This window comes from Athene cunicularia (assembly GCF_003259725.1).
Source record: "Athene cunicularia isolate RWA chromosome 10 unlocalized genomic scaffold, athCun1 chr10_part1, whole genome shotgun sequence".
NCBI classification, from domain to species: domain Eukaryota; kingdom Metazoa; phylum Chordata; class Aves; order Strigiformes; family Strigidae; genus Athene; species Athene cunicularia.
The window spans coordinates 18,325,825-18,348,733 of NW_020799112.1; the positions used below are offsets into that span (position 1 = coordinate 18,325,825).

At 44.5% G+C, this 22,909-nt stretch overlaps 1 protein-coding gene, 1 long non-coding RNA gene and 1 other non-coding gene across 3 annotated transcripts; 1 reads left to right on the forward strand and 2 right to left on the reverse strand.

The window, feature by feature from the left end:
• Positions 1-2,471: 2,471 nt before the first annotated feature.
• FSD2 (fibronectin type III and SPRY domain containing 2) lies at positions 2,472-19,125 on the forward strand. Its single transcript, XM_026855620.1, has 12 exons — positions 2,472-3,251; positions 3,332-3,427; positions 4,455-4,688; positions 5,957-5,979; positions 6,965-7,086; positions 8,161-8,316; positions 9,366-9,500; positions 10,240-10,393; positions 10,780-10,913; positions 12,843-12,975; positions 16,169-16,345; positions 17,984-19,125. The coding sequence occupies exons 1-12, from the start codon at positions 2,508-2,510 to the stop codon at positions 18,234-18,236; spliced, it is 2,361 nt and encodes a 786-aa protein (XP_026711421.1). The 5' UTR covers positions 2,472-2,507; the 3' UTR covers positions 18,237-19,125.
• A 107-nt stretch (positions 19,126-19,232) lies between these two features.
• Positions 19,233-22,288, reverse strand: LOC113483841. Its single transcript, XR_003399100.1, has 3 exons — positions 21,936-22,288; positions 20,165-20,502; positions 19,233-19,984 (listed from the first exon to the last, which is right to left on the reverse strand). It is a non-coding gene; the product is annotated as an uncharacterized LOC113483841 (long non-coding RNA).
• Positions 22,170-22,300, reverse strand: LOC113484227. Its single transcript, XR_003399182.1, has one exon.
• Between the last annotated feature and the right edge of the window lie 609 nt (positions 22,301-22,909).

Consider the following 22,909-nt stretch of genomic DNA (forward strand, 5'->3'; position numbering starts at 1 on the left):
TTCAGTCATTTGAGCTAGTTTTTGCAGAATGCATGTTCTGTGTATCCCACACACGATACTCTGCCTAACACCACAGCCTTGAAAATCACACCTAGAGTCAATGACTGCACTCTGCAGGGTTTATTAATACCACCTCAGAAAGTGAGAGGGTGCTCTGGCTTTAGCGAGGGCTTTCTATAATTGTTCCATGTACTTCAGATCCAGGAATCAACCTTCAATGTCTTTTCTCAGTGTATGACATTCATCCTGGTGACACTCAAGTAGCACACTGCTGAAGGACAGCCGGGGCACATCTATATTTGTTCCATTGCTCATTGCTGGCATGTCCCTATCTGAGCAAAGAGGCGGTCTAGGGTTACAGCAATAAGTCTTCCAACTGCAGTCATAGGAAGGTGGCAGGGAATTGCTTTTGTGTGAATTTTTACTAGGGGAAATAAATGTGAAGTTTGATGCCATCTGAGCTATCAGAAGAATTTATGACGTCTTAAGATAGAAGGCAAGTTTTTAGGTAGTAACATTCTTTGTTATGTATTTTCGATAATTGATGGTCACGGACTTAAACATTCTTCACTGTAATTGTATCTGTGCTTGTAAACTGAGCAAACACTGAGCAATCATCTGAAAATCTTATTTAGGCAGCAGGGTTCCAGACGAGTTTAATTATGCTCATTTTAATTTATGTAATTTAATTTCATTTTGGTAGGAGAAATACTTGTTAATTCACTTTTCTAGTTAGCAGTAGCTTCTAAAGCAAGCCTTACTGTTATAATTATGGGGAAAAAAGTCTTTGCGGGAGCCAGACAACATTTTCTGGTATGTGTCAAGACCTTTTTTCTGTTTAATATGTTAGAATTTGCATGATTTATTTTATCGCCTTTAGCATAAATAGTATTTCTGCCTAACTTCAGTGTTTTAGTCTATAGCAAGATATCGTTAGCTGTAGAATCCACACACGTCTGCAGTGCCAGAAGACAAATGGTGAACTTCTGTGTGTGTTTTCTTACAGATCCGGTAGTCTGGACTGTTTCAGTCATTGATAAAAAAGCAAAGAGAAGTTTCTTAGCATTTTTCATGGGTTCAAGAAGTTGCTTTCTAATAAGTCACTGTCTGTGTTGACTTTGTTAGCTGAGTAATCCTCAGGAATATTAGTAAAATATTGATGAAATAAATTTGAGGTGATAGCAAGTACCTGAAACTACAAAGACCATAAAAAGTAGTTTGAAAGCAAAGCTATGTGAAAGCTTCTGCAGAAGCTCTGATAACTTTGATGCCTGACTAACCTTTTGGCTTTTTTTTTTTATGTGAGAAAGTGGTTTTAAAGCTTTCATATGCTTCACTTAGGTAGGACTAGATGTAACTGTAGGTTTATTAATATTCAGCTGAAATCTTTGCATGAACTCTTTTAATTGTAGTAGTAAACTGCTGATAAAATTGACCTGAATAATTCTGTAGCTGTGATTTTGTTCATGCTGTGGAGGGCTGCAGGGATGTTTCAGCTCTGACAGAGCACTGTCTCTGTACTAACATTATTTCATGTACTGTTAATACAGATGGTTGGAAAGAGTGGGCTTGGGGAGTCAGCATTAAAATTGCCTTTGCACCTTTAATGTTGTTCCATGTGCATCTGCTTTATCACACAGCTTTGTATTTAACATCCACATGCTCTTTTCACACCTCCTTCATTGCACAGAATGGACAAAGTGTGCAAGCTCCAGGTCAGAGCTGACTTCTCTCAGTTCAGGGGTCAATGACCTGCCTTGCTTCCTAGTTACTCTGTGCTTTATGATGGAGATCACCACTGATCTTCTTTCTGAGCTTCATTTATGTTAAAATATGTATTTTCACAGCACATGAGAACCCCCGAAGGACACTATTTTTCCCTGTTTCATAGAAAGGACCTGAGACCTGGACTGAGAGTAATGTTAAAAGAAACCTCAAGTTTTGGTATCAAAAATGGCAACTTGAAAAATCCAAACCAGGATTTTTCTGGGCATTTACTAGTGTGTTATGTGGCATCAGTGGTCACAAGAGAGGGCATCCTACAGTATGCCTGACTGACAGTTCAGGAAGAGCACTAGACAGCAGCTGAAGGGTGAGCAGGCTTCAAACCAGGCCATCTCCAGTTGCACAGAACAGCACTAAGTGCTGAGCTGAGGACAGGACTACTCCACAGTTTGGAAATCAGACATCAGGATCACAGATGAGCCACTCAGAAAACATAGGATGCACACCAGAGACTGCTCTCTGCTGTGCTTTGTATGGATATGAGAAAAAAATAGGCCTTCCATAGCTTCACTTCAGAAGCTTCACTGAGGAAGTGAAGCCACTGGCTTTGGTCTTCCCATGCCTACCTCCAGGCCCCGAGTGTTCCTCAGCAGAACCTATTCCATCTATATATTTTTAAGCAAGAAAAACTCATGCTTGATATCTAAGTATGTAGCTAAGGATCTTTCTTATCTTTTACAGGATTGAGACTAACCATCTCAAAAGCCTCCTTGAGGATACCAATGTCATTCAGGTCTGGCAGCACAAGAGAGCATGAAACTAGTGACCAGTCAACTGGTCGTTCAGCTTCCCCACCAGTCCCAGAGTCTAGTGAGATTGAGGCTGAAGGCTTGATATTTTATCACATGGATCTTTATGGATCAAAGGATAGGTTTGATATCTTTCCTGAAGACCTATCTGGTCAAGGAGACAGATCTCGGGGGGATACAAGAAGGGAACCTGCACTGAGTAGTGAAAAATTTCCGCGCTCACAAGAAGCTGGATATGACTTGGAGAGGGAGGTTGCAGAGTTGGCTAAGATGTATGGACTTGATGAGGATAGAGAAAAAGAGCTTGAGCTTCTTGGAGGACATCTGGAGATGGTGGAGAGCAGACGGCCACCTGCTCACACAGAAAAAGCAGGATCACAAGGCTCCCTATATAATGCATCAAAAAGTAGCTCTCCAGTGAGAGATCAAAGTCAAAGCACAAAGCAACAGGGACTTCCTGGCGAGGCTTCTCAAGATGAAGATCAGAGCAAAGCCATAGCAGAGGATGAGGCTGAGAGCCACATATGGTCCAGAGAGGGGCTTAGCAGCAGTGCCATGTCAGATGAGTGGAACAGCCAGGCTGTCAGTGAGGAGGAGGAAGCGGCAAATGTTTTTTGTTCTACCTGCAAGATGCCAATCCGAGCTTTTGACAAACTCTTTGGTGAGCACAAAGATCACGAAGTGGCTCAGCTCTCCAGTGCCGTGGAAAGTGAAAAGGTAAGAGTAATACAATTGTACTGCAGTGCCTCTAAAACAGTGTTCAGACATACTAAGAATCACACTGGATGTTTTGGTAGGAGGAGATTCATAAAAACATGTGCAAGTTGGAAGAGCAGATTGCTCAGATGGAAAACTTTGCCAGTCACTTGGAGGAAATCTTCATCACTGTAGAGGTAAGAGTGTTTTTTCTTGGGCTAACTTTGTGGTACTGGGGTTAGAACAGTTTTGACAGTCAGTGTTCTGTTGTTAATGAGGTGAGTAACAGAGCACAGAGTTATCTTGGGGTTTGCCTAGACTGAGGTACTCAGGAAAAGTCATCCTAATGACTTTTTTAAGTGGGCTGGTAAAACCACATTAAGCATTTGCACAGACACTTGCTTTCAGAAATAATGTGGCCCCCACTCAGATTATCTTAGTTTTAAATGGCCAAGGACCTGTGATCTAACTAGTCCATCCAGAGTGTACCCCTTGTGTTCACTCAGTTTCATTTGCAGAAATGCCAGATACAGGCAAACCCTTGGACCAGCTGCACTGGGCTACAGCATCTCGAGGGTTGTGCTCCTGCTCGGCTGATGTCAACTTGGCCCCAGGGGAAGGGGCCCAGCTGGCAGCAAGTCAAACTGAAGCAGTAACTCAGGGCACCTACTGTCTTTTCTCTGCTGCATGTGGCACAGGAGGACATTGGTGCCTGAGCAGTGGGCAGCTGCTGACAATAAAGACTTGCCTGCTCCTTAAATCTTCCTTCCTAATGCTTTTTCCAGCAGCGAGTGAGGATACCAGCATTAGCTGCTCAGCTCCCCCAGCGCGAATCCATGGATCCCACTGGGTTGCCATGGTTTCTCTCATGGAAGGATGTGCTTGATTGTGTTGGTGGAAACACTTGTGAGATTATGCCTAGGATATATCCCTAGTTGGGCTCCCTGGGCTTAGGTTGGAGACAGTTGCCTTGCATCATTGTTTTTATTATAATTTCTGATGCTCTTATGTCTGGAACCAAATCCAGCACTCTCTTGTGCCTCAGTGGGGGTGAATGATTAGAATAAACCCCTAAAAATGCAAATTAGTCAAATTACATCGTCTGTGTACTGGCATTGTCTCCCTGGCAAGGAGAATTTTAGACAGACCTGAGTAAGATTTTTTCTCTGGCTGACCTACGGATCAGGCCTGACACCAAGGAACAAACTCGCAAATGCCTTGCAGGAAAACTTTGGGAGGCAGGAGCAGAATTTCGAGGTGCATTACAATGATGCAGTACAAGTGCTTGCTCAGAAGTATGAAGAACAGTTGGAAGCACTGGGGGAAGAGAAGAGGCAGAAGCTGGAAGCTTTATATGGGCAGCTGGTCCATTGTGGGGAACATCTCGACACCTGCAAGGAGCTGACAGATGCAACCCAGCAGCTATACCTGGAAAATGACAAAGCCAGTTTTATGAAGGTAAAAGAGTTTTAACTGGCACGGCCCCTTGCTGCTTGCAAGTAGTCTCCAGCTAGAAAGTCCCAAGTGGCTTTATTGCTAGAGAGCAATTGGGGTGCTTGGTCCATGGTGCTGTCACTGCTGCAGGTGCTTGGTGTGGTGGCGTTGACTTACTGGAGCAACACAATGGGGCCAAAATGCGGTAGTAGCAGCAGAAGTTTGTAACTTGGATGCTCAAGGATTTGTGAGTCTCACTGGAGTTCAGAGAGAAGATATCTCTCTAAAAAGCTTATCTCAGGAAACTCTGGAAGCACTTAGTGTTCATTGCCTCATGCAGGCTCAGCTCTCTTGCTCTATTCTGGGCTCACAGCAGGCAGGCTGATGCAACCACTTTGGAAGATGTTTCTTTTTCTTGCTCATTTTGTTGGAAAGTTCAGCTGAACAGGAGGCTCCAAGCGAAATAGATCAGGAGCTCCTGCAAAGTGATGGATGAATCCCACTGTTGAGGAGGTGTCAAGAAGTTATTTTTCTTTAGCAGGTAGAAAAATAATTGGAAGAAAATTAGAATTTTCACTGCTAATGAGTGATTGCTCTAATCTGAGCTGTCCTGTGACTCACGTGGGTGGGAGCACAGCCGCAGTAACTTCTGAACTGGACAGTAAACAAATCTCCTAACACCTCCAGTCTGCTCCAGTGGATCAGCTTGCTGTGTCACTCCAACCTCCTGAGTTCTTTGCATGAGCTGACTTTTCCTGTTCCTCTGCATCTCTGGAATAACCTTATTTTCTCCTTAGCTCGTAAACAGTTTTACATCACCCCTAGGAACCATTATTCACCCAAGAAGTGAATAGTTCTTAGTCATGAGAGCTCAGCTGTTTAAGTTTCTCCAGGGACTGTCTGTCTATCTTCCAGTAACGTGCAAGATTTCCTGTAGTGCAGATAATTTCACTAAGTTTTTTTCCCCAGCTGTTGCTGGGTTTTTTTTGTGAAGGACCTGTTGGCACTTTGGACAACTGAGGAAGGATACAGTTTAAAGTCTAGATGGGTAGACACACTGATCAGTGCCTGATATTGCACATTATCTTACTGTATATTCAGCCAAGATCTGTCCATTTGAATAGACAGGCACAGTTTTGTTCTCAGAGCTGGGTGAGAGCAAATCAGTTCACTCTAAGGGCTGCATTTAGGATAATTTATGTCAGACAGGTCAACATCATGATGTAGTCTGGACTAATGCAAGAAATGTATCTTTTCTGTCTTTAACACTCTCTTTTTTTTTTTTTCTACAGGCAGCAGTAACCATGGTTGACAGGTAGTACCACAGTCTGGGATTTTGTCACATTTATTCCTCGTAATTGGACCTGTTATTGGAGATACTTGCATGTTCTAGGCTCTGTTCAGGCACATAAACATTATCTAAGATACCAGAGCTATCAAAATCTTTAGTATTTTTGTTTTAGACTGCAGCAGGAAAAGTTGCTCTAATAAGTTTAACACTCAAAAGTAGTTTTGAGCCAATTTCAAAAACCCCAAAGGAGAGTTAGAGCATGAATAAATCACTGTTTTCAGCTTAGTCATAAGGAACTAATTCCAGTGACTGAGAAATAGGATTGCTAAAGATCTTGAAAGAAATGCTCTGGATACAAACCTGACTAAAACCAAGCTCCCTAAAGAGATTAGTAACAGGCTTATTTATGTGTTAATATAGAGAGGTATAAAGTCAAGCTGTGGGAGCTCAAAACAGATACTGAAAGATCTTGGAGCAGTTGGAAGAAGTTGTAAGGCACACTAAATCAACTGTGAAAAATATACATTTAAATTGACTGCCATCGTTTATGAAAACACAGAGAAAAGGTACCCCTTTGTTTCAAATCTACACCACCTAAACCACAAAGTCCTGAATTAGTAATAGTCATAAATTCAAATCCTGAAAGTCACAGAGGTATAGCTTGCTTCCCACAGAGGGGAGCTGGGGAAATCTCAGTCCCCTGCTCAGTGGGAGCAAAGTGTGCAGCAGCCAGCGCCACATGAGCAGGGCACACAAGGCGTGGTCCCTCAGTCCCAGCAGCATCCAGCTCTTTTGGCACCTTGGAGCACTGCTCTGGTGTATGGCAGTGTATCTCCAAGCAAAGGGCATGGGGAGGCTGAGCTCTGTACAACTATGAAAACAGTATTTTAAGGAATAGGTGTTATTTTAGCATTTGCTGTTCTTTTCCTCTAACCAATAGGTATCATAGAAAGGTATCTCCAACACTATGGTACTTCCAATTAGACATTTTTTTTTTCTACAATTACAGGCTGGAAGACTTCTTAAAGAAGGAAGTGGATTTAAAGCTTTCAACACAGCCCGACTTTGAAGAGCGGGTCATAGATTTCTCTGAAGTTGAACAACTAATGAACTCCATTAATACTATTCCAGGTACTCTTCTGATAACTATTTCAAACCTATTTATATTTTATTAAAGATATGTATGAAACAGAAGTTCATTACCTCTTTTAAAAGAGAACTGCAAACACAGAATTAGCTTCTCCCTAGTTTTTCCTCTAGGGTTCGGGTTGTTGGTTTTTTTTTTCCTATATATACAAAGACACTGGAAGTTTATTTTGGATATTTTTTTTTCAATTGTTTTCGGTATAAAATTACCAGAACTGTCACATTTGGCCTTCCCTGCCTTTGCTGGATGATTTCCTAGAAGACTCACAAAGACTACCCCTTTCTCTTGAGGGGACAGGCATGCTAAGTTGCTGATAACTTGGCTTACCTTGTAGTTGCTTGAACATATTAGAGAGGCACACCAGACTGCTTTAAACAACCTGCATGGCTTCTCCTGATAACCAGATTTCAGTCGCTTGTTCCTCTGCTATTTAGCAAACATTTTTCCTGTTATCCACAGGAAACAGAGCAAAACCCAAACAAATTTCTAATAATTAAAAAAATAAAAATACTAAATATTTTAAATCTTTTCTGGCACACCACAAATGGTCAGAAAGAACAATGTGCATTTGTTATGCCCATCCATTGTGTTTTCTTAAAGGAAGATAGCATTTGCTACTTGTTTGCTCGTGCCACTAACCCCATGTTGTAGAGGTTTTCCCTCACCTTTCCTCCAGAGGCTCCCTCAGCCCCTGGGCTGGTCCACGGCAGTGCTGTGTGTGTCAGAGGTTGCTCCTGCAGGGCCGTACTAGCTGGCTGGGGAACAGCAGCCCTCAGAGGCAGGGGAGGCCAAGTTTACAGGGAAGGGTTAGGCTGAGGCTTATGTATTTTGTCATTTTGATTTTGATCTGAAGCGAGACCAGTTCATACATCAGTGACCGGATTGTTATCTGCAACTATTTACAGGGGCAGGTCCTAACTTTTCTCCATGTGGGAGGAATATGACCCTACTCAGTGCCTAGGCTTTGTGCAGACACCTTTGTGAGAGGAGAGGTGTTTGCCTGTGAACAACATACCATGCTTATATATTCAAAAACTGACCTGTTTTCCCCTCTGCAGCTCCTTGTGCCCCTGTGATCAGTCCTCAGGCTCCCAATGCAGCAACTGGCACCTCACTGAGAGTTTGCTGGGGCCTCTTCTCAGATGACACTGTTGAGTGCTACCAACTGTGCTATAAACCAGTGAGCAACGACGGGCACAATGGTGAACAAGCAGGTAAGGAGGCCTGGACCCAAGGGGACACCTCAGCCCTCCACTGGCAAAACCAGCTGGTTCCACAGTCCCTCTGGACTTGCTGTGGCAACCAGTGCACTTTCTGTGCACTCTCTCTGCTGTCATATCTGCCATCCCATTTCCTGCCTTTGGCTTTGTTGCTTTTCCCCTGCCAGGTCTGCCATGCTGCTGGCTGCAGCAGGACCCATCACAGGAGCAAAGACAGGACAGGGCAGCAGCTGGGATAGCAGGAGTGGGAAGGGGACAGAGGATGAAGTCAGGTCTCAGCAGTAGCATTTCCTTTCCTGAAGGGTGGGCACTGTGTTAGACACACATGCGCTGCACCCACTGCAAAGCACAATATTTTTAGAGAGCAAATCATCATATTACTGGCATGCTCACTGAAACCCCCCCAGTCATTTTACAGTTTATCTCAGTACTAATAATAGGCTGTAACTCCCCATCACCCACATGCACAAAAAAAAAAAAAACACAAAACCACAGAACCATTCTAATATGTTCCAGCCTTGTGACAAAACTGCCTTTGCTAATAATATTCTTGCAGAACCTTTTATTGAAAACACCCAGTCACTTCTCCTGTAAAACTGGAAGCCCATAGAGTGCCAAATGGCCAGTTCAGAAAGAAAAGCAGAACCTATCCAATTTTTATAAGAAGAATGAGAAATGAGTAGTGAAATAGTTTCAGCTGTTGTTCCACTGCTGGGATGAGCTGACCAGACAGCATCCCTGGAGTGGGAACGTGCAGGATCTTTTTAGAAAAAATTCAGTGTCAGGTGGGTGACCTTTCTTTCTGGGTTTTTTTCTGAGTGATGTGGTTCCTTTGGAAGCTGATGCATTATCTGATTTATGCCTCCTTAGAGGAAGGCATGGTGAAACAGCCTGACAGCTAATCAAAGGGTATGGAGCACAAGGAGCTCTCTGGAACTCAGCACACAAAACAAGGCATCTCAACTCCATTATTTGAAGCAGCTTTGGGGAAGAGTGGGTAACTGTGTAAAGGCACTGCAAATGCTTTGTTGTTTTCATTTCAGAGCATACCCTAAAAGTCAAAGAAACATACTGCACCATCACTAATTTGTTGCCGAATACACAATATGAATTTTGGGTCAGTGCTTTAAATGCCTCTGGTATCAGTCCACCAAGTGAAAGAGCAGTTTATGTAACAGGTAAAAATATTTTATTCATACAGCTATGTGAGCTTCGTAGTGAAATACACAGTTATCTCTGATTTTTTTTGCCACTAATGCTTTTTAGGCATTTTGTTTCTTCTGATAGAAGTCTACTGACTGCATGGGAGTTTCCTACTTTTATTTGGAGAGCTATGAGGCCAATTGTCCCTGTTTTAGAGTTTTAGAGACAAAATAACTTATTTAAATGCAAACATGTGAAAGAGCTGGGAATAAGGCTCGTCTCCCAGTTCTGCCAGGTGGCTGCTAGCCCTCCTTTTACTGGCCTGTTGGTATTTTGTGGATTCATCTGCTACCCTGCCCTTGGTAACAACAGTTCAGTCAAGCACATTTTGTGAAACCCTGACATCAAATTGAGCAAGTCAGAGTGAGACCTTCAAGCGCTCATTCCAGATGTCTGTGACATCTTAGAGCAGAGAAGAGATGCACCTTTATGATAAAGATAAAACCAATGACAGAAAGAAAACGGTTGTATAATCAGGCTCTATGTATGTTACTTCTCTGGTTAATTATCTTGGGACCTTTATAGTCCAAATTAAGTCTTTGAATAGTACTGTTAATCGCCCTACCTGCTGCTTATTGTCCATTAGGGAAGCAGGTCTCTTTAACTATATAGTATTAGTAAACAACTTTCTTTTATTTTTTAAGTCTTCAAAGCATGTTTGTTGCAAACACCTTCAAACAAAAGCTTAGAATTGTTCTTTTGTCTACTTTTTAGCTCCTTCACCACCTACCATAAAGAGTAAAAAGATCCGAAGCTGTGAAAATGCAGCACTGGTCTGCTGGGAATCTAGAGACATTAACCCTGTTGATTCTTACATGGTTGAATTGTCCAAGCTGACAGATGAAGAAAATGGCAATATGATTACTGAGTGAGTCACTGATCTATTGATTCCATGACTTGTAGAGATGAAACCATTTCAAGTCATGTGACATCAGGCAACACTAAGAAAGCACCCATGACCCTTTGGTGAATTCACCTTTATAAACATTCTTCTTAGTAAAATTAATTGTATAAATGTTAATTGAAAATGACTATACAGGGTATGGGGAAAAGGCAGAATCAAATGCAAAAATCTGCATAGTCTGTCACAGAGTGTCTCTTGCCCCTGCTATTGACAACTGCTCAAGGTAGTGTTGTTGATGGGTTACAAGAGAAGCTGATGGTGTAATTTCTTCTTTGTTGTTCAAAAAAATAGTCTCAAAGGCCTACCTTTGTTCTATACCCTATCATTTTCCATGGATTTATTTTCTGTAGATCTATTGTTGGGATTCCTAACTGTGAAGTCCTAATTCACCTCCAGCCAATGCAAAGCTATCGCATCTGTGTTAGAGCCTTAAACCTGGGTGGTTCCAGTGAAAGAAGTGAACCTGTCCTGATACACACCACAGGTACTGTACAGCTCGGAACAACTCCGCCAGCCTATTGTAGCATCTATTGTCTCAACAGAAGGATTCCTGCTGGTTTCAGTGGCCTCTGGATCAGGTCCTAATCTCCTCCATCTAATTACACACCTGGTAACCTTTTAGGAATGAAAAAACCCCACTTTTTGTAACAGTAAGTGCATTGCTTTAGCTCTGTAATTTAAAAATATTTCTGTCCGGTACATTTGATACTCGAAGGTTACTAATTTCTAAACATTTTAAAAGACAGTATCCACCCAACACCCCCAGATGTTTCCAGCTTGCCAAGTACTGACACACCAATGAAGAAAGTTGTAGTGTGATTTTACTTTACTTCAGAGATTACCTTGTAATGATACTGCCTGCTGGAAAGCATGGCTGAGACAGTCAGTCAGCATTTTCCAGAGTCATTTGGATATGCAAAAATCTTCCTCTGTATATATTAGAACGTCTCCAGCTTGGCTGGGGAAGCTCTGAGGGCTGGTTCCCTTTATTCGTCAGGAAAAAGACAGTCCAGCTTTCAGCTGGAAGCTTTGCTTTTGGTAACTGACATGGCATTATTATCTCTGTTCTGAGTGCCACACTGGGCAAGGATTAACGTTCTCCCGCAAAGGGAAGTTGGAAGCTCTTTCCCTTCCAACCATCTAATCAAAGCTCATTTTAATGACTTATAGGCAGACACCTGCTTTCATCTTCACCACTGCTATAATGACACTGCAACTTCACTGGGGTGTCTCAAAGCTCCCACATCACTCACAGATGCATTCACACCATACCCGTGTCTCTTCTGCCCTTACCTTCTGTGAGAGATTTGCAAATTGTGCTTATTCAGCAAGCTGACCACACACCCATTAATCTGCGAAAGGCTACGGTAAGAAACTTGTCTGCTACACATCAGTGACACCATGGAAAAGGAATGAACATTCTTCAATCCCTGGAGAGGAAGACTGTCATTGTGTTACCATTGTTTGTGTGTATTTCAACTGCTTAAATCAAACTCAATATTTGAAATTTGCCAATTCTGCTTGCACAGCATGTGTTTGTTTTCAGCAGCACATGCCTGTAATTGCCCTGTCATTGTTTGTATTGTATTTGCATTGAAGTAACTTGCAGTTTGATTATCATGATTTCATTTGGGATTAGCATGGAGAGATTTATCTTCTCTGAGTCTACATTATGCAAACAGCTGATGCAAATTGATCTGTCAGCTGCAAGCACTCACCTCCAACACTGGGAATGACCTTTGATTCTTACTTACTGGAGTGGATTCACAAACACCAACTACAAACAGCAGCTGTGACGCACATGGCTGCTCATCAGAGCGCAGTGCATCAGACCTGCTTTGTGAAGTCTCCAAAGGGAGAAAGGCAGAAGTACTTTTATCCTGGGCTGCCTTAGCTGCCTTACCCCTCTGAGGGCTGATCTGATGAGGAGGTGCTGAAGAATGAGGGATGCTGCTCTACCTTTGTAGACATCCCTTCCTTTCAAACTGTGCCCAGCATTCATGTGGAAGAGTGAAGCCATGGAGAGGCCTTTAAGCCCTCCTTCTCCTTTCAGTGATTAGAAATAGATTACTTCAGCTCTGAGGAAGATGTCTTGAAATCAGACAGTCCATTGCAGGGTGGACCCCTCATGTTTGAATAGCTACTCCCTGTGAAATGCCTGCAGCTTTGAGCCCTGGCTGGGTTCAAAACCAGGTTAAGGCCCCCTTCCTGCTTTTCACAAGGCTGTAACTAAATAGTGTTAGTCTGTAAAACACCAATCTATCTGAAAAATTCCAAATGGACAACCTTGTCCTTTCAGTGTCAGCCACAAATGCCTTCCAGAGCACTGGTTAATCTTTTTGTGGATCCAAACATTTCACCACACCCTTGCTGCAAATCCTAATGCCATAAGGAGTTGCATTCTCTCTTGCAGGCACCTACTTCTGCCTTAACGAGGATACAGCCCATCCTTTACTGGCGATTCTAGATGATGGATTTACAATTGCATGTGACGAACTGGAAAACCCAGAGTGTGATCTGCCCGTCTATGATAACAGCTTTACAAGGTATACAGAAGAACTTCAGCTGCAACTAATGCATGTGGTTTGTGGCTGCTTTGCCCACAGCACACCCCTACCTTGAATTTAAATCCACTGCTGGCATTGCAGCTCTCACCTTCAAGCCAGGCAACAACCAGCTAAAACTTTCAGACTGTATGCGTGTGTATAATGTATAGTGGGGTTTTTTTTCCATCTTGGTTTTTGCATAAGTGACTATGGTTGTCTTCAGTTTTAGACAACTGCAAACATCTTTGTTGGTCCTTTTAAAATATGGATTACTCATCTTTTAGAAAATCAGATTTATTTTAAGGTATTTCAAGTTGGGCTCCTAAGACCAGTTTGAATGGTAGGCTTTCCCCATAGTTTCTTGGAGAGTAAAATTCCACATCCATTTGTCCAGGCCCCACCATAGTTTCAGTGGGGTTGCTGCTCCTGAGCATCAATACTGAACTCCCTGTGCCATGCTTGCTCTTTTCTGAGAATTTCTAGGGTGACTAATACATATTATCTACAACATCTCCATTTGCATGATGTGTGCACTGACTTCTATTAAATTCCAAAACTTTCTTCCCATTTAATTCTTTACAGAGCCCAACCCCCCCAGAAAAATGTCAAGAAAAAAAAGAAATCAAACCCCATATACTCTTAATACAGCACTAGTGGGATTAAAAAAAAAAAAAAAAGGAGGGTTATTAGGTTCTCTTTTAATTACAGTGATCCATCACTTGCACATTTCCAAGATTTGAGGAGCTGCTCCTCTCTGCTGGCTCTTGGTCCCTCTCTCCTGCCCCTTCCTCTGCAAGCTGCCAAGGTGATAGAGCCTTGCACAGAATGTGCAGGAGGCTCTGCCCATCCTTTCTTGGTCTCAGTTTCACACGTGGAGATTTGGGGGCTGTTTTTATACAGCTCTGTCCAATGCAAACCACCAAACACTATGTGAAACCTGTTCACTACAGCAAATACTACAGAATAGGAAAAAACCCTATTGGTGCTTTGGGCACCTGACCCTTTTCTTTGAAAGAGGCTTGTGTAGTTCAAAGCACAGCTGGTCTTTTGGTTTTGGGGTTTTTTTTAAATAGATGCCAGGAAGTGTGTAATGGGGGCTTTCAGCAGCTCTCATTGATTTTGTGAGTTTAAATCTCTCTCTAGCTGCTTTTTGGAACTTAATCATCACTTGGAAATTAACGCAAGTTCATAAAGAGGATTACAGATGCAGCCAGCCACAATTATGTACAGACCTGCTTACGCATGTATGGCACATTGAGCTGAATTTGAGCAGGTATTTAAGTGCCAAAGCAAATGCTAAGGAAAGAAGGGGGATCTGAATACTTACCTCTTGCTGAAAGATTTAGCTGATACTATTTGGGCCTACTGATTTTACTTTCAAAAAAAACATTAGGCCCTTTGCCTTTGAAATAAGGTTTAGTTTGCTGAAATGCATGTTTCTGGTCAGAACCATGGAGACAGCATATAACCAGGACAGGCATTTGCAGACACAGAATAATACAAGCCCACAACTTAGTCCCTCCATGGAAATGCAATGTTACTAAAGGCCTCAACAGAAAAGAGCCAGAAGGTAGATGATTCTCTTCATTAAAGTCACCGTGATAAACCTAAATGGGATTTCATCTCGCTTCACACAGGGTGCTTTTATGTTTCACATAAACAGCCAGAGCTGGCACTCATCTCATTCTGAACTCTGAGGCTGAGTTTTTGATGCCACTGTGAACTTTCAGAACCCTCTTTCATGCTGAAAAAGCTCCCAGGCTCAAATGACTAACATGCACGCTACAAGGAAATTACATTGCAAACTCTTCTTTGTGCAGTTTGTGTGATCTCTGAAAGGCTAATGTGTTTCCTAACCACAGCAGCTCCTATGGTCTGACTCAGGTTTGCCTTAGTGGCTTTGCAACTCTCATTACTATGGTAATATTTTGTTCACAGATGTTTACCCATCCATTTTTTATCATTCCTTTTCCTTCTCAAGCTGTAGCAACACACAGCCTCTCTGAGTCCTGATTTCAGCAGCCTTCAAGCTCTTCCCAAGACATCTACATGCACTGCCAATGAACTGTACACTTGCTTTAAGTGATTGCTGCTGAGGTGGCACAGAGTACAGCTATCTTGCTGTGCATGCCCGTCCTTGCACATCAGGCCCTCCAAATGCTGAGTGCAGCTCTTGCGCAGCATTCCCCAGGGGTAGAGGAGCTGAGTGTCTGCCAGCAACATCCTTTGCCTTTGTAATTTACAACTTTAGACAACCCTACCACAGAAACATACAGGGTGTGTGTGACTCCCCATCCAAAACTGAAGGTGTGTTTTTGAAACCTGCTATCTCCTGTGATGAAGCCATGAAGCAATGACATACACAGTATACTTTTCCTGAGGAAAAGCTGGGGTGTATTTTTACAGGATTTATGTCGCCCTCTTAAATCAAATTAAGGTGTTTCAGCAGCATTTTGTGTAGGTTATTTAGCCCAAATTTCTTGCTACAGAACCTGTGTTTTTGCAGACTTGCATCTTCAAAGCACCCAGCTGCTTTGACTCAGACTGGGTGTCTCTGTGGTATATTGTCTTTGTCTGTCTCTCCTACGCATCAAGAGTTATCTTCTACATGGTTCCCATTATCATAAAGGCTAGGAACCACAGTCTAGTGTTAAAACTTTCATGGCCCAGGTATCTAAGCAAATTTTAAGCTCTCCTACCATGTTCAATTCTTGCTGGTCTCTCCAAACACAGCACAGGCAGGTCTCCTCCTCCCCAACTGCCCCAGGAGTTTCATTCTGTCACAGTACTCAGTTCCTGATGGTGAGTGACATTTAAAGCTCTGGGCTGTTTGGGAAGAAAATACAAAATCTGCTGGGGTTCACCAGAGCACTCTCTTTTCTAGCAAGTAATAACTCTCCCAGAAAGCCCAGGCAGCATAGGATGCTGTTGTTCCCCCTATTTCTGAAAGCACTCGTTTATACAAAGCTACCCACAGGCATAAACAGGGTAGGTATCACAAAGACACCTGCAGGTTTTGTCAGGTCCTCAGCACGTGGATTTTGTAGTAGTCAAAGCCCCAGGCTGTACTGCTAAGGAGACAGCAGAAGTGGCCTTTGTTTACTGGTATGTAATGTCCAGGTACATTAAGTACCTAACCATTGCAAACAGCACTGCAGAGTCCCTGCCAAAGCCATATTCCTGTCTCCCACAGGTGTATTGGGATCTTGGGCAGTCTGATCCCATTTCCAGGAAAGCATTACTGGGAGGTGGAAGCTGAGGAAGATACAGAGTACAGAATCGGCGTGGCTTTTGAAAACACTCCAAGACATGGTTATCTGGGGGCAAACAACTCATCCTGGTGCATGAGGCATATCATCACACCATCGAGGTAAGGGCTGTGGAGGCTACAGGTCTCCAACAGGAACACCTCCTACATGTACACCTGCAGGCAGAGCCGCAGAAAGCTCCTACTTGCAGGGGGCAGCCAGAGATTTTATATCAAAGCCCAGACCAAGCACTTAACCAGGGGCCTCTGACATTCCACTGTTGATACTGTGAACTGGTGTTGGAAGGGTACTGGAACCTTTAAGCAAATCCTCCTGCTAAATGACATTCTCACACTGAAATAGGCAGTCCCAGGAGCAAATCTGAATAAAATCTGTACAGAAGTTAGCTGTAAAGGCCTTGTTTTAGGTCACCAAAATCCCAGTGGGAGGACAGAGAATAATAAATTCATGTAACCTAGAAACGATGTATCTGGCTAAACCAGTTGTATGCAACTGTTCTCACTTCTCTCCTACCTCTGGAGGTACCCAACAGCCACACCTGCATGCAGAACTGCCACAGCTCCCCTTGCACCTCAGCTGAACCTGCTGGCTCTCCCCCAGACACCCCTGTATTGTATGCCTTTGACTCCCACCTGAGATTTGGGCACCCTGTGAAGCATCCAGGAGCAAGAAAACAAGTCACACCCCCAGGCATCACCGAGCATTGCCTACTGCCTGGCTGAATGGCTCAGCCTGCAGGGGTTGCCAGGGTGCTGCTGGCTCCCCTTGAACACGCAGGGTCAGTAAGTGGTAAGGACGGCGTGGCATGGGCCCACACCCGCCTGTCCGCTGCCTGCTGGTACACGAGGAGGTTTTAATGCCGCTCAGTTGGCTGGAGCACACGCTCCTCCCCAGGCGCCTGCAGCTCTCGCTCCCCAGCAGTTGGCCAGCTGCACAGCCAGAATCCTCAGCATACGCCTCCCACACAGCAAGAAACGCTGCTTAATGATGGAGACCAAACCCACTAAAGCTAATGACTCTCCCATACACCGCAGGCAGGCTAATTTGACTTCCTTGCTGTGTTGAGCTCAGAGGTACACTGAGGTTTGATCTCATTCTTCTGGAGCAATGAGCATGGACTTCAGAGAGAAGAGGGAGTTGGGCCATTGCTCAGTTTGAGTCACTGTCATATCCATTTCTGCAGGGAAATTTTCGCAGGTTTGAGTGATGTGGGTGGAGGAGGTGGTTAGTGAAGAAGCTGGCCCTTACAAAATGCCAGATAACTCACTTGAGCTGAACAAATCTTCTCATTTCTGCTCAGAAAGCACACGTTCCCATAGAAGTCTCATATTTTTGGTTGCGGCGTGCCACACTAGGGAGAGCTGTTTGAGTAACTGTTAAAGGACCTCAGCATTACTCCCAACAGTGACTACACAGTGAAGAAAAGGGCTGCCCTCATGACAAAGCTGCCTACTTAGAGCACCTTCCTGGCCTCTGGTAATCCACAGTCCAGGAATCACAATCAGAAAACGTCACCCTCTAGTAAACGAGCACAAATACAAGCTTCTCCATCGACACCACCCTGGCTGAGCAGGGTCTTGCAGGAAAAGCAGCCAGAAATGTCATTTAGCGGGTGGGACTGGGGCAGTAACCACGGGGCACAAGGAGGGCTGGGACTGGGAGCAGGAAGCGTACCCTGGAACACGCCTGAGCTCACAGCCAGGGTACACTCAGGTTTTGTCTGTGTTTCTTGCCTACAGGCACAAGTATGAATTCCTGCACAGTGGGATGACACCAGACATCAGAATTACTATCCCCCCGCGAAGGACTGGCATTCTGCTGGACTATGAGAACTGCAGACTATCATTTTTCAATGCAGAGATTGCCCAGCACCTTTACACATTCACCTTGCACTTCCAGCATTACGTCCACCCCTGCTTTGCTTTGGAAACACCGGGTATCTTACAGATACACACTGGAATTGCAATACCCCCGTGGACTGCCCTCCCATAACCCGTGTTCTGCAGCTACATCTACAGGTAACCTGCACTGAGCAATGCCATCTTTCAGCATTAACTGCTCCATCACGCTCCCCACAAACCAGCTGTCTCCCAAGAGAGCAGAGCAACCCTGCCCAAACCAGCTGCCAGGCCTGAGCTCTTAGAACAGTTTCTGTCCTCTTAGTCAGGAGCTTAGCAGAAAACCATTATGGTCACAAGATCCATCAGCATCTCAGCACCCTCCAGTTAGAAATGGACACCATCCTTCTCAGAGGTGACACTGACACCAAGCAGCAGTGGCAGCTGGATTACTGGTTCCCCCAGTACCCATGTGGTGCCTAGGGAACTCCCCTGTTCCAGAGCAATCATTAATTCCACTCTTGCATCTGCTGAAGAGCTAAAAATTCAAAGAAAAACAAAAATAGCAAAAGGCATAATCACTGTACAGCTGCTAGACAGAGCTGAAAACACTCCAACCATGAAGCTGATCTCACAATCAAGCATTCTTGTTGCTACATGAAGTCTGTGACACAAGATAATCAAATACGCCTCCCTTGTGTGTGAACTGTTAGCGCCTACCATACACAGTGAGGCTTTTTGAAATACCCAAGCATGCACTACAGTTTCAAATATTAAAAGACATTTTTACAGAATGCCCATGTTCCTCATTCATTCATCCAGGGAAAAAACAAACCAAAGCCTTTTGCAGTGCTTGACTGCCCCTGTAGAAACCTAAAGCATCATTTTTAGCCTGTTCTGGCCATGCTCACCTCCACCTGGGTGTACCTCCACACACAGATCTGTTCTCCCCCTCCGCACTGAAGAACTCTCACTCCTGATGCCGTGCCCCCGTCTGGCCCAGCACTCAGCCGAAAGATCTTTGTATAGGCTTCACTTCCAGACACCAGACAATCAGGCACTGCCTGTCAAGCAGGTTTGCCTAGCTCTAAACAGCCTCATTTGTGTATGTCAAAACTGCCTGAATTCAATCGAGAGTCATGAACTGAGAAGCTTTTCCACAGATTTATTGCACATTCATTTAAAAAAAAAAAATCATTGGTTCATGTTTCCATTCTAGGGGTTAGTCAGAACAGGTGGTGGCCTTTACAAAATACAGGATCTCTACAAATAAACAGAGCCTGGTAAAAATGAAAAAATCTGACATAGAACCATGTGCCAAAAGCTTGTCTGTTTTTCCCCCAAACAGCTTAAAAAAATCCTCCCCAAACCAGGCTTTGCAGAAACCACAAAAACAGGAGCTGAATATGTGATTACAGCAGTGATTAGTACCATCTTCTTTTGGATACCTATTTGTTTTGCAAGCCTCAAAAGAAGATGGGTTTAGCAACTCTGACCCTGACCTATGTAAGTACAGGTCATTTCTTAGCCCACCAGGAATCCACAGATTTCTGGTGCTGCCAGGGTTGTTACGGTCACTGCCAGACCTCCTGTAAGGCAGACTCTGTTGCTACGTCCTGCAGTGACCACAACCCGTGTCCACCAGAAACGGGCAACTCGGCCAGCAGCCACTGCCAGTGCAGGGGGCAGGAGGTGGCTGGGTGAGCCCTGCTGACATTAGCAAGGCCACCCCAGAGAACAGCAGCTGAAGTGCACAGTTCCTCTTCCAGGGAATGAACGGGTGAGAAAGCACCATTCTTTGCTTAAAAACCGTATGCCTTGATTCCAGGTCCAACATCCACCCACTGGAACATGTTTTACCTTTATCTGCCAAAAAACTGAGCGCCACACTCAAGTAGATATCTGAAAGAGTAAAACAGTATCAGAGCAGAGGTACAAGGATGCCTGAACCTCCCAACCAAGCCTTTAATGCAGCAAGACTGCTGGTGAACCCAGTGACCGATGAAAGCAGATGATTCTGTTGTGAAGGTCCACTGTTCCCCACCAACAGCTTCCACCTGTGTTTAAGTGTTTAAACCATACCTGTATCCTGGGGCTGGGATTCGCCGTTCACCTCAGATGATACAAGAAACCAATCCACAATATTTTTCAACTGGTAAACTGCCCTGGGAGTCCCTGGGACTTCACAACCCTCTCACATGACTGCTGCAGGGATGGATTTTATGACCCAAATGCAAGGTGCTTGGACACCCTGGGAGTGAGACTCTGCAGGTACCAAACAGCTCTGTCATTACGTTGCCAGCTTGATGGATCTGTTGGAAAAGGCAGGCCTGATGGCTGAGTATGGAGCAGCCTGCTCGGCAGAATATGGCTTTGTTGCCAGACATGGTACAGGACAACTAAGGCAGCAACAGCACTATCTAAAAAAAAAAAAGAACAAATAAGCAATAATTGGCTACTAGGTTAAAAACAATATGGAAAATGAGTTTGCATGTTTCTGTTTAATAAAAGCTTCAGCTGTCAGCAATAACCCAAGCACTTCCTCCCTCAGGAATCCCAATCCTGTCACTTATTTATATAGCAAAGGAAAAGGCATGAACAACCTAAATTTTTTAAAACCAGCTGTCACTGTGAATTACCTTTACATAAACCCTTTACAGGGAGGCCACCACTTCTACTACAGGGTCTATTGATCAGACCAGTCCAGCACTCAAGCTGCAAGCTGCCATCGACCTCATCATTCTGTGTAAGTCACCAGATGGGGGGAAGTGCTGCACATCTGTACCGCTGTAAGGGCCAAACCCTGCACAGAACTGGGAGCTCTATTTGAAAGTAAAAAGAGAGTCTCCTACTGAAGCTAAGGGGTGTTAACAGGTCCAGCATAGTACCCCAGAGCAAACTAATACCAAATATATTCGGTTTATCTGGAATCCTAGGTATAAGGACTCATCTTGGAGAACTGTGTTGATCTGTCGATCTGAGAACCATTTCTTTGTACTGAAAGGTGTCTCAGATGAGGCAAAACCACTTATCTCCGGCCTGTCTACAGGAACTCTGGCTCACTGCTGAACTAGATCATGTGAAAGGACAACAGTCAGTTAAAAACAGCATCGCAGAATCATCTAAGTTGGAAAAGACTTTAAAGATCATCCAGTCCAACCACTGACCTCACACTGACGGTTCCCAACTACATCAGATCCCTCAATGCTGGGTCAACCCAACTGTTAAACCCCTCCATGGTTGGGGAGTCCCCCCCTGCCCTGGGCAGCCCATTCCAACACCCAACAACCCCTCCTGCAAAGAAATGCTTCCTAATATCTAGTCTAAAATGAGCTGTTGTCTCTGACAGCAAATTAAGTGCTGTGAGAGTGCTGTGTTCTTCCTGGCATCTGGTGGTGTTTTTCTTCCTGTTCCTTCTCTGTGCATTTACTGACACTCAGCAAAATTACCTTCTGTGGAGGACAGGAGCTCATGCCTAAAGTTCTGGTACTGGCCACCTGAATCACTGAGGCTGCCCTGATTTGCAGCAGTGACCTGTGCGTCCCTGCAGAACTTGCAGCAGCAGGAACTGCCGAGGGATGGGCCACTCCCAGCCATGCCTCACACAGCACCTAACTGGGGGCTTTCCAGGGCTGCCCAAAGGCCCTTGGGCTTAGAAGGAGTTACCCTCAAACCGCTTCAGGATGAGCAAAAAGATCACTTTTTCCAATTCCCTTCTGTTCTCTCTTAAGTATCAGTACACGTTGTTGCCACTGGAGGGCATCACACGAAACCTTTCACTAGGCTGCACCAGTTAACAGACAGGTTTACACAAACCATCCGTGGCTTACGTTACAGTTTCCAAACTGGTTACCATAATCCTTCAGGACGTCCAGCGTCCCTCCACACCCAGTCCTGGAGCCGGGAACAAAGGGACGCACGTGTTGCCTGTGAGCAAAACCACACAGGTGAGATAATGTCAAAAGCACAAATACAACAACAGGCAACACAACAGCCCTGCAGTACAGGTTAGCGTGTCCAATTCAAACCAAACACATCCGTCTTCTACAGGAAGACTTCAACTTGCTCCCTCTAATTGCCATTAAAGCCTTGTAGGCAGATGAAGTAGGTCCTGACTTTATCTCACAGGCAGGCCTTGTTCTTCCACCATTTAATTTAGGAGGATAGTATCAGTGGAGTCAATAAAGTATCACTGGCCCCACTTTCTTAGTCCTCCAGATCAATCTCTGTTAGAAACTCCTAGGAAGTCTCAGGAACTGACTGTGCTCTCCTAAAGGACCCTACAGAGCCTAACCACCGTGCCTGCCCCAAAAGTGACCAGTATCACCCATTAGCATGCACGGCAAAGCAGCCAGGGACCAGGCAAAGGTAAGGCTCTGCCTCTGGCTCAGCTCAGCACCGGGCCTGCGCTGAGTCACTGCACAGTTCTGGGACAGCTGAAGACACAACACACGTTTTCTGTGAAATTTTCTCTCTGCTGCATTTATGCTGGTGTGCTCAACTGCCAGTATATACTGGGACTCGGCTGTCCTGCCCCCAGCTTTTCCAAGCAGGCTTATGTTTTAAGCTCTACTTGTTCTGCAAGGCCACGAACTGCTTCATAAAATGGCTGTAAGGGGCTGTGCTCTCTGCCAAAAGGATGGCCGTTCCACAGCTGGAGCTGAATTTTTCTGCAGAGGCAAAGCTGTGGCTTAAACAAAGCCCCAGAGAGGCTGCAGCCGCCAAGACCCGGGACTCACGCTACGTCCTAAACCCAAAGGCACTGGCGGCTCCTCTTCGGGCAGGGCCGGTGGCGGCTGCAGGCGCTGCCCGAGCCAACCCGCAGGC